Below are 18,905 nucleotides of genomic sequence, written 5' to 3'. Positions count from 1 at the left end.
AGATTTGTGTGGGTTTTGTGTATTTAACTTGCCCTAGACAGTTCCTCCCTGGCAAGCTCAGTGTTAGCCTTAAAAATAGACTTGGCAGCTTATGACAAGAGCCTCGGGTGATAACTGACGTCATAAATAAGAGTGTCAATTGTTAAATCAACAACAGGAGTCACTGTGCACTTACTCCCCATGTAGGATCTCTGTCCTTAATGTGTGGTACTATGTGAATTAATGGTATAACTAGTACTCAAACAATACTTTATACTTTGTGTTTCTGTGTGGGTGCGAACTGCTGAAATCTTTACTTAGTATATACTAAGTTGATCTTCTGTATATAAAGATAATTGAGAATGAATCTTGATGAAGAATGGGATGAGAAAGGGAATGGGAGATGGGATGATTGCAGGTGGGAGGGAGGTTATGGGGGGAAAAAGCCACTATAATCCAGAAGTTGTACATTGGAAATGTATATTTATTAAATAAAAGTTAAAAAAAGAAACATCTGCTTTAGGAATAGACTGATGTCTTAGAAATATTTGGGTTTAGGTTTTTGGATTGTGGATTAATTTTATTTTTAATTTGTTGCTTCTCAAAATTTTTTAAAATTATGAGATGTATTACTTGCATACTCAAAGTCATATGTAACCATGTGAATGTTGGATAATGTTTGAACTTTGTCTAAGTTATTTTGTCTACATTTGAACCAAATCAGGAATTATAATGAGAAAAGAGAAGTATGTGTAAAATGAGCAACAACAACAAAAAAACCTCAAACTCTCCAAAAAAAATAGCCTGTATGCCCAGTATCAGAGAGAGTGAGGGAGAGAGATAGAGGGACAGAGGGACAGAGGGAGGGAAGGAGGGAGGGAGGGAGGGAGGGAGGGAGGGAGAGAGAGAGAGAGAGAGAGAATGAAAATGAATGGAGATGAGGGCCGGCGCCGTGGCTCACTAGGCTAATCCTCCGCCTAGCGGCGCCGGCACACCGGGTTCTAGTCCCGGTCGGGGCGCCGGATTCTGTCCCGGTTGCCCCTCTTCCAGGCCAGCCCTCTGCTGTAGCCAGGGAGTGCAGTGGAGGATGGCCCAGGTGCTTGGGCCCTGCACCCCATGAGAGACCAGGAAAAGCACCTGGCTCCTGGCTCCTGCCACCGGATCAGCGCGGTGCGCCAGCCGCAGCACGCTGGCCGTGGTGGCCATTGGAGGGTGAACCAACGGCAAAGGAAGACCTTTCTCTCTGTCTCTCTCTCTCACTGTCCACTCTGCCTGTAAAAAAAAAAAAAGAAAATGAATGGAGATGAGCATGCAGAATGAAGCTGAGCTCCTCCAAAGTGCATCCCAGTGAGCTGTCAGAATCTTGGGCCATCTTCCACTGCTTTCCCAGGCCATAGCAGAGAGCTGGATTGGAAATGGAGCATCCAGGTCTCAAACCGGCACCTATATGGGATGCTGGCGCTTCAGGCCAGGGCTTTAATCTGCTGTGCCACAGCACCAGCCGTGTCGCTGACTTTCAAATAAATGAATAAATCTTAAAGAAAAAAGTAAAAGAACAAAAAAACCCTAAAGCCAATGAAGAGAATACTTTAAGAGAAGCATACGGTGCAGAGGAAGAATTACCTTAAGAGAAAAGAAGACCTCTTGCTACACAGATGAGAATATGGTGCAGATGAAAAGATTATGAGAAGAAAAGTGTAATAGTTGCAGGAAGTGACAATGTGAAAACTTGTGAACCCTTACAAAACACCCCCAAAGGGCAGACCTGAGTTGTTCTCTTCATCTGTAAGGTTTATGCCTCTCTCTGAGTTTGGGGAGATGCTGTTTGGATTCCAGGACACACCACAGAGGGAGGACTGTGCCAGCAGTGTGCAAATGCAGGTGTATCCACAGCTTGCCTGAAGGAGGCTATGCCCATGGCTGACCTTCAGTGTACGACCACACCCAGCTCACCTACAGTGTCAACAGTGGGGCGAATATCCGAGGAGGGAGAAAGCCTGGACTCTCCTCCTAGTCACCCACAGTGCTTGTGAGTAACAGACGAGTGAGCATGTGGATGTGCTCTGTCTGGATAAGGGAGCCCCTCTCTACACTCTAGAGTCCTTCCACTACTAAACTATGAAACTTGTATTGTGAGGACCAATGAAGTGACTAAAACAATTTTTAGAAAGAAGCCAATGAGTTAAGACTTAATGTACATGTGTGGGGAGCAACTGGGAGCAACTCGGACTAGACTAAGTTACTGGAATTAAGACTTATTCTATGCATCTGCTCTCCCACAATATGGCACTGGGAGAGGAGCAAACAGCTTCTACCCAGCTGCCTTTCACCAACTTGACAAGCTGCAGGAGCTGCTCCTGATTGGAGGAGAGCAGCATACTCGGCGTGTGGGTAGCAGAGTTGGGATTGGTGGAAGAGGACTATAAAGGAGGAGAGAGACAACATGCACCAGGAACATCTATCTGAAGGAACACCTGTGCAGCCCCCGAGAGAGCCGGCCAGCGGTGTGCCGCTCCCCCGCAGAAGTGGGGAAAGCGGCAGGGGGAACCGCCCTTCCACGGAGGTGGAAGGGATGGTAGCCAACCCGGGAAGAACCAGCAGCAAACCTGGGGAGGGCCGAGCAGACGAAAGAACAATGCAGGGTCCTGTGTCGTTCCTCCACGAAGAGGGGGAGCGACATAAATGAATGAAGCAGAAGAAATAAAGTATACTTAATGTTTAGAATTATCAATTACTGCTGATTTTCCATAATATATTTCATTTCTGATTTCACTGAAAGATTTGATGAGTATTACTATTCAAAGAATGTTATGTCACTGGTAAGCTCTTGGCATGTCTTTGAGGTAGATTTCATATTCACAATAGATTGATCCTACCACACTGCTGTTTTACACAGAGACTTCATTCAGAAGAATGTTTACTGGGCTGCATGTAGTACATGCAAAGTAAGGGTGAATGCAGATTTTGCTGAGCATGAGCCTAACCTAATTTGGGGAATCCCTTATAATGAAACATGCAGAATTATGAATATAAAAATTGCTCCAGCCCCTCCCAGGACCTTGGAAGGGGCACGTGCAAGCGTAAAGCCTTGAAGCTTAGGCTCCAGTTCATGATGAATCCAGCTCAGCTGGAACTCTTTTCTGGACTCTGTAATGCAGTGAACAGCATTGTTTTCACTTTAAAAACCCTCATCTTTGGTCATAAGATCACTGGTGTCTTCCTGGGGCAACGGGGATAGCAAAAGTTTCCTTGAAGCAGATTTGTCTAATAAAAGAATATGTCCCCAAATAAAGGAGACCTGCTCCCAACACACACTTGGTGTATTACAGCCATTGTGCCAATTTTTGAAGCAACCATGAGTTAGATATGTTCAGATCGCATGATAAGAGGATTAGTTTCCAATACCAGCTAGCTCTGGTTTTTGCATCACCATGAAGCAAATGCTTTTTTTCTTTGGCTTAAGATGGACACAGAAACTTGAGATAAATGAACTGGTGCCTCGTGCACTGTACGCCATCCCTAGCTCTGCTCCTACTTTTTCAGCTCATCTCTCTGGCCTTGCTGCACAGATGCTAGCATGGCTGTCACTCATTTTCCCATCAATGTCCAACTTCCCCCTGCTGGCATGAAAGTCTCTGGAGACAAAGCTTCTGTCCTGTTCCAGTTTGTACCCCCAGCACTTAATAGAGCACCTGGCACTCGGTGGGCCTGGCACTCAGTGAATGTTCTTAAATGAATTCATTACTTTTCATCCACTGTGATTCCACAGATTTTCTCCCTGTGTTGTCTACAGAAAACTGTACTGGAACTCGGCCCCTTAGGAGGGAATCTAATGGAATGATATATGTTGAGGCCATTTTTACTGATGCTACCAAAGCCACTTGGTGTTGGGGCTCCAGGAACCAGCTCCTGGTATGTGGGTGAAGTAAAAACAGACTCTCAGTGTTCTTCCTCAAGATCTGCAGGCACTGTTGGTCCATCCCCAACACATCCTAAAACCTTCCCTCATAACCAGAATGAATTGTGTTTGGCTGGGATTCTGAACCACAGAACAGGTGGATAGTCTTTCAACATCAGGTTTAGTGGAGAATCTGTATCTTGAATCTAAAATTCCCTTAGGCCATTGAACATCACAGAATTGTTGAGTTGAAAGTGAATAAAACTCACTTTCTGTTGCAGTTTAGTCAGGACAAAATATGTGGGATTAGGCTAGAGCAGTGTATTTTCTTATTTTTTTTAACACTACAGTTTAACATATATGCCACTTCTTCCTATTTCAAAAGTTATTAGTATCCACAGATAATTTATAAATTGAGAGCCAAATACATTTTGGAAAAAGCTTATGATCTGGGTGGGTGATGGGGAGAGATGTGCCCTTTGGCTGGGTCCCAGGAATTATTTTTGCATTAGGATTTAAAAGCAGGTAACCCTGAGAAAGCACCAGAACCTTTTTCTCCCAGAGTACTTTGTGTTAGATTTTTGGAAAAAAAAATGGAAATGAAGACCTTCTTTGCAGAGTTTATATACAGGGCTTAATATCCAGATAAGCATAACTATATACAATTTTTATACACAAATTGTTTTTAAATATGTATTCATCATCTATTGCACTTACACATTGTGCAAAAACTGCATTCCATGCCACGCCTGAAATGTTCCAAAGCTCAGTTCTGTCAGTAAATTGCAACCAAGATTTCTACAAAAAAAGACACGAGTGAAAGAGAATGAAGAAGAAAAAAAGAAATATTTTCAGAATACTCTTCTTTCAGGAGTGATTCTAATTTTTATAGATGAAACAATACTTCCACATTTTATCTACACACTAAAGAATTTACTGGTACTGGAAGATTTGGTTTCTGAATTATACTTGCACATTTACATTAAATTTCATCATATTATTTTCATATTACATGACATACTTGTACTGTGCATGATCTTTACTTCTCTGGAACAGAGTTTCACAACTTGAATGCTATTGACATTTTGGACTCGATAATGCTTTTCTTGTGGAGGTTTGTCCTGTACATAGTAAGTGGCTTAACAGCAGGCTGGGCTTAGCTCACGCAGTGTCAGCAGCACGTGCAGGGCTGCAAGCTGTTACCTGAATGCAAAATCATGTTGGCTGAGAAGCCCTGCTCTGTGGGATTCACTCTGACCTTTGTACCTGATAGTATTTTTGCTAGAGAGGAAAAGGACCTGTTACAGAATTTTAGCAACCTTCTACTACAAATGTAAAGTAGAATCTTAACCCTATTTCAAGGTGAACAGTGAAGATTTATTAAAATTCCAAATGTGATGAAATTGTAACTTACATAGACTGCAAAAAAGGGAGTGACTCAAATGCACGTCTTTCGATAAACTCTATTTTATTGCAGGATAAATCTCTAGGAAAAGGAAAACATTGCCTTGGTTAGCTATTACCTATATAGTCAGTGGGGATAATAAAATTTGCATTTGATAATGTTGGATATGCAGTTTTTACCTAAACTGTAAAGCTTTGGACTTGTATTTGACCCTCTGGAGATACTACCCCTTCTTACAACCTCTCCTAATAGTCTCACTGTTAGAACCTTCATCAATGACATACACAACTATAGATCTTGATAGATTGTGGTGGTAAACTTTCCTGAGTGCAGAATTGATTAGATGAACTTTCATAGTCTTCATCCATTTGAAACAAGGAGCAAAGCTGTCATCTCCATTTTTAATGTCTAATATTCCAAAGAATACTCACATTTTCACATCTTTCCTGGTTTAGTCCTAGTTTTCTAACTTCATTCAATACCAGAAAAAAAGATGCCCTTTTGAATCATTTGAAATGAAATTGGTTCTCTAATTAATTCATTATTTTGAACTGATTCAGAATTACACTTTCTGTCATACTAAAGGAAATTTATTTGTTGCTTGTTGCTTGATAGTCCATGAAAGCCATGATAGAACCGTCAGAAAACAGCACGACACTGGATTCCCACTTGAAAACACTCTTGGTGGTAGAGGACTCTTACTTCCACTGATTACAATTTGACCCTCACTTTTCACCTGCAGCTCATCTGTTGGTGGCTCCATCTCTAGAATCTCCTTCTCTCACCTGTCCCACGCGCAGTCACCAGTGGGACTTGCCCTAAGTGACTCTCCGAGGCCAACATCACTAGGTGCTTACAGAAGAGGCAGATTCTCAGCCCTGTTCTAGACCGACTCAGGCAGTTACTGTGGGGGTAGGGTTCAGAGCCCCAGGTAACTGTGGTGCAAGCTCAAGTCTGTTTTAGAGCACTGCTGTGACAGCATGGTTCCCCGTGGTGACTCTTGCTCAGCATTCAAAGGCCTGGAAGACCTGGCTTCACCCTCCAGCTTTCCCTGCATCTCTGTGCCTCAGAAGCTTCCATGTTTTCCCTTTCTCCCACGATATTCTCTCCAAGACGTCTGATGATGCCCACTGCCCCCTTGGAAGTCCTGTTCAACTGGCATTGCTCCCTGGTTCCATCGTCCCTGACCCAGCCCAAAGTCTTCTCCCTCGTCTGGACTCTATATCCATTTCTTTTGATATCGTTACTTGTGCCTTCCATTTCCCCAGAGCATAAACTTCTTGAAAGCATGGATTTGGCCTTGCTCATCTACATTGCCCACTATGTTTAAAACTGACTCATGGAAATAGACTCAGGTGTTTATTAAATGAAGGAATGGTTGAGTAGGTAGAAGAAGGAAAAGTGAATTTTTAAAAAGCAGTGTGGTTTTATTATTCCCTGGTCCCTCTGCAGCACTCTGTCAGCTACATAGTGCTTATTGGGTATTGGTTTGAGCTTGTGTATTTGTTTCCCCTGCAAGATTGTGAGCTCTTGCGAAGGTGGGATCCTGTCTTACTCATTTATGTGTCTCCAGTACTAGGCAAAGTGTTTGGCTTTCTCTTTCAGCTTTAGACAATTGATTGGCATTTTGAAAATGAAGTGAATACATATGCTAGCATAAACTAATTAGGCTACAAAGGATTTTCCAGCAGAAACAATGAAGGGCCTATTCTACCGGCAGTAGTCTCATTTGTTTTTCTCCAAACCATGTTTGCAAGGTTCCGGAGCCCAGATGGGAAAGGTGCTCAAGAGGAACCATGCAGATGTGGTTGTCCCCGTATGGCCTAGAAGTTCTGATCATCATTCAAAGGAGTGTTGTGAGTATCACATGCTATGTTCCTTAAGCCTTGTACTTTTGAGACAAGAATCTATTTGCTGAAGAGGCCCAGTAATTAGCCTAATAAGGATTAATGATGTACACTTCCCAATACTATGTAGTTATTGTTTTAATTATCTATTTCCAACATGGGTATAATAGTTCCTTAATTGAAATCATTAATGCCAAATCTGTTCTCTTGGTAGCTTAGTATTCTTGATAATATTGTTTATATAATTTACCTGTTTAGCAAGTCACTTAATGGCTAAAGGTTAACTTATTCAAGATTAGATCATCTAACAACTTTCAGTTGATGGCATTCAAATTAATGTTGTTGGTTTATGTTTTCTTCCCTTTGTTGTATTAAACCAACTTGTTCAAACCTTGTTTGTAAAGGCCAGATGATAAATGTTTGAGACTTGGTCGGCCACATATTGTCTCTGTTGTATTTTCTTGTTTCTTTGTTTCTCTTTACAGTCCTTTATAAATATAAAACTCATTCTTAACTTAGGACCTGTATGAAGACAGACCTTGGATCCAATTTCATCCACTGCTTGTAAATTAAATACAAATATAATCCGCGGCTCACTAGGCTAATCCTCCGCCTTGTGGCGCCGGCACACTGGGTTCTAGTCCTGGCCTGGGCGCCGGATTCTGTCCTGGTTGCCCCTCCTCCAGGCCATCTCTGCTGTGGCCAGGGAGTGCAGTAGAGGATGGCCCAGGTACTTGAGCCCTGTACCCCATGGGAGACCAGGAGAAGCACCTGGCTCCTGCCATCGGATCAGCGCGGTGCTCCGGCCGCAGCGCACTGGCCGCGGCGGCCATTGGAGGGTGAACCAATGGCAAAGGAAGACCTTGCTCTCTGTCTCTCTCTCTCTCTCTCACTGTCCACTCTGCCTGTCAAAAAAAAAAAAAACCAGAAAGCACATAATAGGTATTCCATGTTAGAGATATGAGACCCTACAGTGTAGACTTCCAGAAGAAACCTTAGAGATTATCCAGCTGGGACCCATATTTGTTTCCTAGATAATGTAACTAAAATCTCATAAATAAGTATGATTAACTGACTTACAAGTGTTGGAGGGATAGCAGGCCTTCAAATGAGTCCTTATGTAATTCAGTCAAGTCATTTTCACTGAGGATTCTGGAAAATGAAAGAGGTACTTCTGAATCAAAATGACAACTGCAGCTGTTTGTTTCATAGGACTAACTCTGTATGTAGAGGAAACTTTGGTAATGGTGCTGTTTAAATACCCAGATTCTAATTTACTTCTAGGGTGGCAATGTCTGTTGTATTTTAATTTAAACCATTTTTCCCACTCTCCCTTTTTTGTCCATCTCTATACACCTATCCGTCCTTCCCACCAAATCATAAATGTAATGTCTGCTCTGTAGGTCACAATGTCCCTGTTAGAACCTAACACTGGGAGGCACCAAGATTGGCAGAACTGCCATTTCCTTCTGTTTTTTCCCCAAGCCCTACTACCGAAGCCCCATGTTTGAGGTATGCCGGGGCTACAAGTTAAGGTTGACCAGGGAGGCAGTAATGATGGCTGAGTATTTAAATCCCTGCCATCTATGTAGGAGAACAAGACTGAGTTTGAGGTTCCTGAGTTTGACTGACCGAGTCTCACCACTACAGGCATCTGGGGAGTGAACAGTGTATGATAGCATGCTGCCTTTGCCTCTCAAATAAGAAAAATTAAATTTTCTTCCCCTTCCCTTTATCCCTTAGCCTTTCCAACTCCCATCTTCACTCTTTAGAGGAAACTAGTGTTATTTACTTTTGTGTCAGATGACTCTGATTTTTTCTTTTTCCAAAGATTTATTTATTTATTTGAAAGTCAGAGTTACACACAGAGAGAAGGAGAGGGGAGAAGGGAGAGGGGAGAGGGGAGAGGGGAGAGGAAGGTCTTCCATCCGCTGGTTCACTCCCCAATTGGCCACAAAGGCTGGAGCTGTGCTAATGAGGAGCCAGGAGCTTCCTCCAGGTCTTCCCATGTGGGTGCAGGGGCCCAAGGACTTGGGCCATCTTCCACTGCTTTCCCAGGCCATAGCAAAGAGCTGGATCGGAAGTGGAGCAGCTGAGACTCGAACTGGCACCCATATGGGATGCTGGCACTGTGGGTGGTGGCTTTACTTGCTATGCCACAGTGCCAGCCCTGACTTTGATTTTTCTTACAAGTTTGGGACATCTTTAAATGAAGCATAACCAAAATATATACAAACTGTGTGTATTGTATTTAAGAAACATCATAAATTAAAAGTCACAACTGCCTGATTCTAGCATTTTCCCATCAGAAATGAGATAGTAGGCTAAGGGGAAACTTTTATCTTTTTTAAAAAAGATTTTATTTATTTGTTTCAGAGTTATAATTACAGATGGAGAGAAGGAGAGACAGAAAGGTCTTCTATCCACTGGTTCACTCCCCAAATGGCTGCAATGGCTGTAGCTGGGCCAATTGGAAGCCAGGAGCCAGGATCCATGAGCCTCTTTGGGGTCTCCTACATGGGTGCACAGACCTAAGTGCTTGGGCCATCCTCTACTGCATTCTCAGGCCATAGCAGAGAGTTGGATTTAAAGTGGAGCAGCTGGGACTAGAACTGGTGCCCGTACAGGATACCAGCGCCGCAAGTAGCAGCTTAGCCCACTGCACCACTGCAGCACTGCACAGGCCCTGGGAAAATTTATCTTAAAGTGATCATAACCCTTCTCCCTTGTCTGTTATATGTCTTGTTTGTATTCAGAAATAATTTATGATGTCTGTACAAGTTGTCCCAGTGATATAACATGCAAACTGTCGTGAAAAATGTCAGTTAATTCCTTTTTTTTATTATGTTACACTCAGCACTTCAAAATTTCTAGTTCACTGGCCTAGGTGACATGATAGATTTTTATTTTTAGTTAATTACTTTGAATGTTAAGTATTTTCCCCCAAAATTGGGAGTCTAAACTGATTCCTTTCAAAAATCAGTAAGGAAAAGATAATTCAACAAATGGACAGTGGACAAAACCTCAACGAAACATAGATGTTCAATAAGTATATAAAGACATTTAAATTTATGAGTAATCAGAGAAATCCAGATTCAGCTGGGAACCCTTTTATTTGCCAGTCACATTAGCAAAAAGACAAAGAGCATCCCGAGGTGAAAAGGTGAAGGGAAGAGTCAGTGTTGGGGCATAGCAGGCTAAGCCGTCACTTGAGAAGCGTAAATTCCATATTGGAGAGCCTGGTTAAAGTCTTGGGCCCTCTGCTTCTGAGCCAGATGCCTGCTAGTGCACCTAGGAGGCAGCAGATGATGGCCCAAGTGCTTGATTCCTCGTCATCCCTGTGGGAGACCCAGAATCAAGTATTAGATCTTAGCTTTGGCCTGGCCCAGCCATGGCTGTTTTGGGCATTTGGGGAATAAAGCAGTGGATGGAAGATTCTCTCTTTCTCTCACTCTCTCATTTGCTCTCGCTCCATCTCCCCCTCCCCCCACTCCCATAGTTCAAGTAAACAAATACATCTTTTTAAAAAGGATGAAGGGAAATGAATGTTCTTATATTCTGTTAGCTGGAGTGTAAGTAAGTGTGCACAGCTTTTCTGAGGGCAATTAAAATTTCCTATTTCCGTAGTCTTCATCCATTTTCATTCTTTTTTTTTTGAGATTTATTTATTTATTTGAAAGTCAAGTTACACACAGAGAGAAGGAGAGGCAGAGAGAGAGAGAGAGAGGCAGAGAGAGAGAGAGAGGTCTTCAATCCACTGGCTCACTCCCCAGTTGGCCACAATGGCCAGAGCTGTGCTGATCCGAAGCCAGGAGCCAGGAGCCAGGAGCTTCTTCAAGGTCTCCCACATGGGTGCGGGGTCCCAAGCACTTGGGCCATCTTCCACTGCTTTCCCAGGCCATATCAGAGATCTGGATCAGAAGTGGAGCAGCCAGGACTCAAACCAGCGCCCATATGGGATGCTGGCATGGCTGGTGGAGGCTTTTCCCACTATGCCACAATGCTAGCTGCCCCATTTTCTTTCTAGACTTCTATTTTGCAAAATGCTTGTCCATGTTCACAAGTGTGCACAAGGATTTTCCTTGCAGCAATACATGAGAAGTGGACATAATCGAAAATCCATCAATAGAGGGATTATTAAGTAAACTGTGAAATGGCCATCCATACTATAGAATATCATGCAGGAGTTAAATGAATAGGGTAACTGACTGAGTACTAGGAGGGAAAGAAATCCAGAAGAAACCATGAAGTGAAAGAACCAAGTTGCAGGATGTTACTATTTACGTTAAAAAAAAAAGAAACCACACAACACAACTATTATGCTCTATGTAAATATGTTTGTAGGTAATTTTTTGGAAGGATATATGCCAAACTCAGAGCAGTAATTATTACCTCATAGGTAGGGAGTTAGGACACAATGAAGGTCTTCACTATCCCTATCACTTTTTATCTACTAAGAATGTAATGGTATTACTGATAAAATGCAAATAAATAGAAGTAGTTTCTTATTTCAAATTCTGTGCCTTGTTAAAACAACCATAGAATTATAATCAACAGATGTTGATTGTGACATGGAGAGGGAATACTTTTTCTGACATACTGACCTCAAAATAGTAGAACAAGAAAGCTCTTACAATGCAGTTAGTTTTGTGTATTCATGTTTGGGAGCGTGTACTCACAGTGTCTCAGCCCAGCGGTATGCTTTCCATACATTTTCATCAATGAAAGAAATCGAGTTTCCTTGGAAATTTCTGTAAAGGAACACAGTTCACATCCTTGAATGGGTTGGAAAAGAATGAACAGAATGAGGAAAAATAATCATGGCACCCTCATGGGGGAGTATTGAAATACAGAAATATTATCAGCTTTCTAATAAATACCAGTGCTTTTATGTTCCATAGCTCTCTGCTTCCCAGTTTGCTCACTCAATAAATAATGAGGGGCCACTGACATAAACAATGAAGCATCCTCTCAGAAGCTTAACTTCGTCTCTGTCCAGTCTCTTTGACAGTAAAGACAGTCAATCACTTTGAATATTAAGTATTTTCACCAAAATAACTCAGGTGTCTACACTGACTTCTATAAATCAGTGAGAAAAGGATAAATTATTCAAGAAAAAATGGGCAAAATGTATTGTCACCAATAAGAATAATGAAAACCTATGCAGGTATACTAGTGCTTTGGCCAAGCGCCCTCTGCTGAAATCTTTCCAAGTACTGAATGGATACAGACAATTTAGAATCAGAGGGACTAATGTGCTGATGTGGAAAGCCTTTTGGAATACAGCATAGGGTAAAAGTGCCGATCACTGAGCCAGGAGGCAAGCATTACCTCCATAGGAAAAAAAAAAGAGAGGAGGTTGGAAGGAAAGACGCACATCTGGGTTACAGGTAATAGAGTGAGGACCAGGGGATGATGAGGGTGTGTGGGGGTTCATACTTTCACATTTTATCCTACATTCTGTGCACTTTTTAAAAAGTGGAAAGGTGCTCATAATCGATACTTGTTTACAAGAAGCTGTTAAATGACTTATATTTAGCTTCAACTTTGAATTGCTGTGAGTGCTTAGCTTTAACTCTGTCCTCACTCCTCAGCAACAATGAACCTATTTGTTTTAGGTACACATTTTCCTGGAAGCAGGAGCAGCAATAAAACAGATACCTGTATGCTCACCTTCCTGGTGGATATGTCCTCTCGGGTTACTTTATGCTCATCAATAAAAAGTGCCTAACACTGAACACATCTCCCACTAACGGGCTCTTCTTTCTGACTGCTGTGCTTCTGCCTTATAGACCACCATCATTCTCGCTGTCATCCAGGGAAAGACTGTGGAGTCACGCATTTTTATTTTCTGTTACAATCCATCACACAATTCTTTAAGCCAGCTTTGCAGATGAGGATATTGAATCCAAGCTAAGTAATTTGTCCAAAGTCACAAAGCTAATCACTGGGAGACCTGTGTTCAAAGCCAGGCAACCTGGCTCCAGAATCTATCCTTAAATCTGTTGTATCATCTCTAATAAGTCGGGATGAGGGCTGTGTTGAAGAGTGGGATTAAAGCAATGAGGTAATAACATGGTGAATGTCAATAAATAATGAATCAGGAAAAGCAGTAAGGGCAATCACATGAGACTGTAGAAGAGCATAAGAGAATAAGAGAAGGAGGATCAGGAAAGCTCACAAGCAAAGTGGCCACTTGGGGGTGAACCAACGGAAAAAGGAAGACCTTTCTCTCTGTCTCTCACTGTCCTACTCTGTCTGCCAAAACACACACATACACACACACAGAGTCAACATAAGGTGGGGACTTGAGGAGGGCTCAGAAGATCTTGGGGAAAAGCTGCTGAGACAGGCAGGCTGTAGGGAACCATGAGGAAGGGAGATTCTTACAATATGCTGAAGGTGCCATTGTAGCTGTTGGGCTCTGGTACAGGAACTCTGTGAAGCTTCTGCACTGGGCTGAGGCCAGTGCATGAAAGTGTCTCATCTTTGCAGGTGCAGAGCTCACAGACATTTATGGTGGCAGCCGCATTCAGGGGTTGATCTGTGACTTCAGTTAGTGTTGAGTGCTGAGTCTGAACCTGGCCTGGATGTAGATCTGTAGTCTTCTTCAGGGATGGAGAATGGCCAGCTTTTGCAGTGGGTACCAGAGTTATGGTTAGCTCCATCTTGGAAGGCTGAGCTATGACACTGGATAATGTTGGGTGCTGAGCTTGATGCTGACCTGCTGTTGAAACTGTCATCTCATTGTACCCTGGGGACTGAGTTACGAGCTCCTTTAGTGGCTCTGTAGACTGAATTAGGGTCATTTGCATGGTAGTAGAAGGTGTAGCCTCTGTAGTACGTTGTGGAGTTTGGGTAATTTCCAGGTCCAGAGGCTTGACTGTGACTTGAGGCAGGTTTGTATGCTGAGTCTGAATCTGGACTGGAGGTGAAAATGTCACCTCAGGGTACATTGGATAAGGAGGAGGAGATATAGACTTGAAGGCTGTAGAATGTTCATCCTGTGTAGTGGGTACCTGAGTTATGGTTGACTCTAACTTCGAAGGTTCAGCTGTGCCACTGGGTGACATTGGATGCGGAGTTTGATCTTGACTTGGTTTTGGAACTACCATCTCATAATAAACTGGAGGCTGATAGACCACTTCATTATGTGGCCCTGGAGGCTGCCCTGAAGTCTCCTGCATGGTTGGGAGTGGTTCACCCTCCACAATGGATTCTGGAGTTAGGGTAAGTTCTACATCAAAAGGTTGAACTGTGACTTCTGTCAGGGTTGGATGCTGAGCCTGAACCTGGTCTGGTTGTGAAAGTACCTCCTCATGGAGCACGGGAGGTACTTTAGTCTTCTTCAGGGCTGTAGAATGTTCAGCCTTCCTGGTACGCTTTGCATTTATGGTAAGCACTGTGTCCAAAGGCTGAACTGTGATGTGAGGCAATGTTGGATATTGAGCTTGATTATGACCCAGTGTTGGAACTGTCACCTCTTGATGTATTGGAGATTGGGTTACACCCTCCATGGGAGGTTGACTGGAAGTCTCCTGCATGTCTGTAGAGGGTTCAGTCACCATACTGCTGGTTTCTGGAGTTATGGTAAGTCCCAGGTCCAGATGTTGAGTTGTGACTGGAGTCAGGTTTGGAGATGGAGCTGTAGTCTTGCTCAGGTCTGCAGGATGCTCAGCCTCTGTAGTAGGTTCTGTAGTAATGGTAAGTGCCAGGTCTAAAGGTTGATTTGTGACACTGGGTGATAGTGGAGGTTGATTTTGACCCTCATGATGCACTGGTGGCTGAGCTACAGATTCTTTAGGTGGAGTCTCCTGCACATTTGTGGCAAGTTCAGCCTCTGTAATGGGCTGTGGAGTTATTGTAAGTGCCAGATCAAAAGGTTGAAATGTGATGCGGGGTGATTTTGGAAACGGAGCTTGATCCTGAGCTGGTGTTGGAACTGTCACCCCCTGATATCCTGGGGGTTGAGCTATACCTTCCTTAGATGGCCCTGGAAGCTGAACTGGGGCCTCCTGCATGATTGGAGAAAGTCCGCCTTCCATTCCAGGTTGTGTAGTTATGGTGAGTTCCACATCCAAAGGTTGACCTGTGACTTTGGTCAGGTTTGGTTGCTGAGTTTGAAGCTCCTGCTGGGTTACAGATGATTGAGTGTCAGGGAAGTCTTGTGGCTTGGCTGGGGCTACATTTTGCACTGGAGCTTGTTCTGCATTCTTGAGGGGCTCTAGAGGCTCAGCTGGAGAAAGTTCCATCTTTTCAGGCAGTGCCGGAGGCTTGGCAAGAGGAGGCCCAAGCTGGGTTGGAGAAAATTCAACTTGCTTGGTGGGAACTGTAGGCTGGGCAGGTCCTTCCTGCTGACTCCAGTAAGGATAAACTTCTGGAGTGGGCTTTAGGGTTCTGGTAAGGTCAATATCCACATGTTTTGGTTTGGTTTTAGACATCCTTAAATGCTGAGTTCTGAGTATTTCTTCTGGAATATGAGGTGAAAATGTCATATTCATTGGAATAGCATCACTCATCTCTGGGAAGATATCTGAAGGCTGGTTTGTGTTTCCCTGTTGGAGTGGTAATTGGTAAGCACTCACGGGGCGCTCTAGAGGTGGAATGGAAATCCCCTGCTGGCTTGGTGAAGGTTCCTTCAGTTCTTCAGGCTGAGCTGGGACCCCTGGAAGTGGGGAGTGCTCATCCTCTTCCAGGGGCTTTGGCTGCTGAGCTGTGTCTGCCTCCTGGTCTTTCAAAGGCTCATGCTCCGTAGGGAACACTGAGGCGTGAGCTTGGGCTTCCTGATGGATTGGAGAAGGTGCAGCCTCTTCGGGGGCCTGTAAAATTTCAGCTGTTTCCTCCTGCTGGGTCGTAGAGGGTTTCTCATCCTGCATAACTTCTGGAGATTGAATTGGCAGTGGTTCAACCTCTTCAAGAGGCGTTGGAGGCAGAGCTGGGACTGAGGCCTGAGTTGTTGTGACCTCATGGCTGACTGGAAATGTTTCAACTTCTGCTTCAGGTTTTGGTGTTAGGGTCAGCTGCAGGTCTGGAGGTTTAGTAGTCACATTGGGCAAGTCGTACTGCTGAACTTGATGGTGACCGGGAGGTAAAATGGTCACTGTGTGATGACTTGGAGGCTGGGCTGGGACTTCTGTCTTCTTTCCAGAAGATTCAACCTCCTCAGAAGACTCAGAGGGCCGCCTTGGTTGCTCCTGCTCACTGATATAAGGTTCGGTCTCCATAGGAGGGACTGGAGTCAGAGCTAGGGCCTCCAGCTGGCCTGGAGGAGCTTGAGTCTCCACCAGGGCCTCCGCGTACTGAGCAATCTGCTGCTGTTCTCTGAGAGAAGGCTCTGTCTCCACGGGAGGGCCTGGAGGAGGCTGAGTCTCCACCAGAGCCTCCGCATACTGAGCTATCTGCTCCTGTTCACGGGGAGAAGGTTCTGCCTCCACGGAAGGGCGTGCAGTGTGAGCTCTGGGTGCCTGCTGGAATGGGGAAGGTTCCGTCTCTGCAGAAGGGACCGGAGTCGGCTCTGGGGGTTCCTGCTGGGCTGGAGAAGCTTCTGTCTCCAGGGAAGGGCCCAGAGTTTGATATGGGGTCTCCTGCTGGGCTGGAGAGGGTTTGTTCTCTACAGAAGACTCAACATACTGAGTGGGCTGCTCCTGATCACTAATATAGGGTTCTGTCTCCACAGAAGGGCCCGGAGTCTGAGCAGAGCCCTCCTGCTGCACTGGAGAAGAGTCCCGCTCCATGGTGGGCTCCGGAGTTATGGTCAGCGCCACATCTGCAGGCTTGATGGTAACATTGGGCAGGTTATAACGGTGAACTTGATTCTGATCTGGAGACCAGTCCGTCCCCTTCTGAATCTGTGGAGTCTGAGCTATGATAGTCTCTTCAGGAGATTCTAGCGCTTGAGCTCAGGGATCTTGCTGTACTGGAGATTTGACTTCTACAGGGAGTGCCGAAGGCTTCTCCGGGGCTTCCAGTTGGCTTCTAGAAGGTTCGATCTCTGGAGACTCAGAAGGCTGAGCAGGCTGCTCCTGATTGCTGGAGGAATATTCAGTGTTCACAGGCAGGCCTGGAGGCTGAGCTGGGGCCCCCTGCTGGCCTACAGATGGGCTGACTTCCTCAGCATACTCTGAGGGCTGAGCTGTGGCATCGTTTTGGGTAGAGAAAGGTCCAGTCTCCTCAGGGAGATCTGAGGTCTGAGCTAGACCCTCTTGAGTCCAAGATTCCACCCTCCCAGGGAATTCCGGAGTCTGCACTGGGGCCTCTTGTTGGGCTGAGGGGAGTCCCACTCCCTCAGGATGCCCCAGAGGCTGAGCTGGAGCCTGCTCCGTGCTTGGAGTAGACTGAACTTCCTCACCTGCCCCTGAGGCTTCTGTCAGCTCCGTGTCTGCAGGTTTCAGTGTGACACTGGGGAAGTTTGCTTGGAGAGCTACAATCTGAGGTGAGGATGGAGTGTTAAGACTGTGATACACTGATGCCCGACCTACTACTTCTGCAGTAGCAAATGGATTCTGAGCGGGGGCCTCCTGCTGCAACGGAGATGCTTCTTCCTCGGGCTGCTGCAGGTCTGCACCTGGGCCCTCTTGCTGGGGTGAAGAAGGTTCATCTGGTTCAACGGCCTGTGGAGGCGGAGCTTGTCCTTCTTGCTGTGCGGAGGAGGATTGGATGGGCTCCTGAGTCTCTGGATTTTGAGTCTGGCCCTCCAGCAGGAATTGAGATGGTTCAGCCTGCTCAGAGGGCTGTGCAGGTTCCCCTGGGTTCTCCTGGGATTCCGTAGGAAAACCACCAGGATAGACCCCATAGTCAGCCGGCAACACTTGATTTTGACCCTGAAGCTTGGCCGCTTTGTCTGGAGTTCCAACACCAACCTTAGGAAGCCGTCGACGCCGAGCTAGATCTTTCTTGGGGGTCAGGGGTGAAACAATCAACTTGTTTCCTTGTGAATCCTGACTGTCTAGAGGCGGAACGAATGCTTCCAATGACTGGTGAATCTTTCCTTCCAGTCGAGGAGGCAGAGCCAGGGGCTGAACCTGATCCCCGTCTAGCACGGGAATGGCCTCTGGTAGCCTTTGTTGTCGAGTCAGCCTATTGAAATACTGCTTTGGAACAGCAAGCTGTTCTGGCTCTGGGGGCACCCCTTGAGCTGAATCCATGTCCAGAAAAGGAAGCAAACTCACAGTGGACTCTCGAGGCGAGGCCAGCATCTGGGAGAGAGCAGAAGACCGCAGGTCATCAAAGCCGCTGGGGTCTGCCAGGGGTGTGAGTGTGTGAAGTGATTCAGGTGGGAAGTTCGGGGAGTGGGAAGACCAGGGCTCAGTGATCCAAGGGAGGCTGGAGGTCAGCTGGACCAGGTCCTGGGCCCACTCCAGAGGCTGAGTTGCCTGGACTGGCAGCCACAAAGGCTGCCAGTTGAAGAGGAGCCATGGGACCCACAAGCACAAAGGAGTCATTGACGGGGTTTTCAGAATACAGTGACTCAGGCTGCTGGGGCACACGCAGTATGCCCTGAGCATGAGCTAATGAATTTTCAGGATACAGTAACTCAGGCTGCTGGGGCACACGCAGTATGCCCTGAGCATGAGCTAATGAATTTTCAGGATACAGTAACTCAGGCTGCTAGGGCACATGCAGTATGCCCTGAGCATGAGCTAATGAATTATGGCAGCCCCTTAGAGGGCATGCCTTAGCAACTGTGCACCCCGCCCCACCCTTTATGACACCTGACCTTTATTTACACATTCTTTATTAGGCTCCGCCTCCAGGGCTCTTCTGCTTTGAGCCAGGG

At 45.3% G+C, this 18,905-nt stretch overlaps 1 protein-coding gene across 1 annotated transcript in view; it reads right to left on the bottom strand.

Annotated features, from left to right (window-relative positions):
- The window catches only part of LOC127485931 (uncharacterized), a 32,420-nt gene extending 13,916 nt beyond the window's left edge, over positions 1-18,504 (bottom strand). The window contains exons 1-6 of the mRNA XM_089317035.1: positions 17,053-18,504; positions 13,520-17,022; positions 11,809-11,880; positions 8,210-8,281; positions 5,292-5,363; positions 4,595-4,675 (exon numbers count right to left, since the gene is read on the bottom strand). Coding sequence (XP_089173161.1) covers positions 4,595-4,675; positions 5,292-5,363; positions 8,210-8,281; positions 11,809-11,880; positions 13,520-17,022; positions 17,053-18,324 — 5,072 coding nt within the window. The 5' untranslated portion in view covers positions 18,325-18,504. The remainder of the gene's footprint in view (positions 1-4,594; positions 4,676-5,291; positions 5,364-8,209; positions 8,282-11,808; positions 11,881-13,519; positions 17,023-17,052) is intronic.
- Between the last annotated feature and the right edge of the window lie 401 nt (positions 18,505-18,905).

Source organism: Oryctolagus cuniculus, chromosome 17, assembly GCF_051225735.1.
Source record: "Oryctolagus cuniculus isolate XC-2025 breed Fujian yellow rabbit chromosome 17, ASM5122573v1, whole genome shotgun sequence".
Lineage (NCBI taxonomy): Eukaryota > Metazoa > Chordata > Mammalia > Lagomorpha > Leporidae > Oryctolagus > Oryctolagus cuniculus.
The sequence above is the reverse complement of the archived record's forward strand: the minus strand, read 5'-3'. Positions and strand labels throughout refer to the sequence as shown.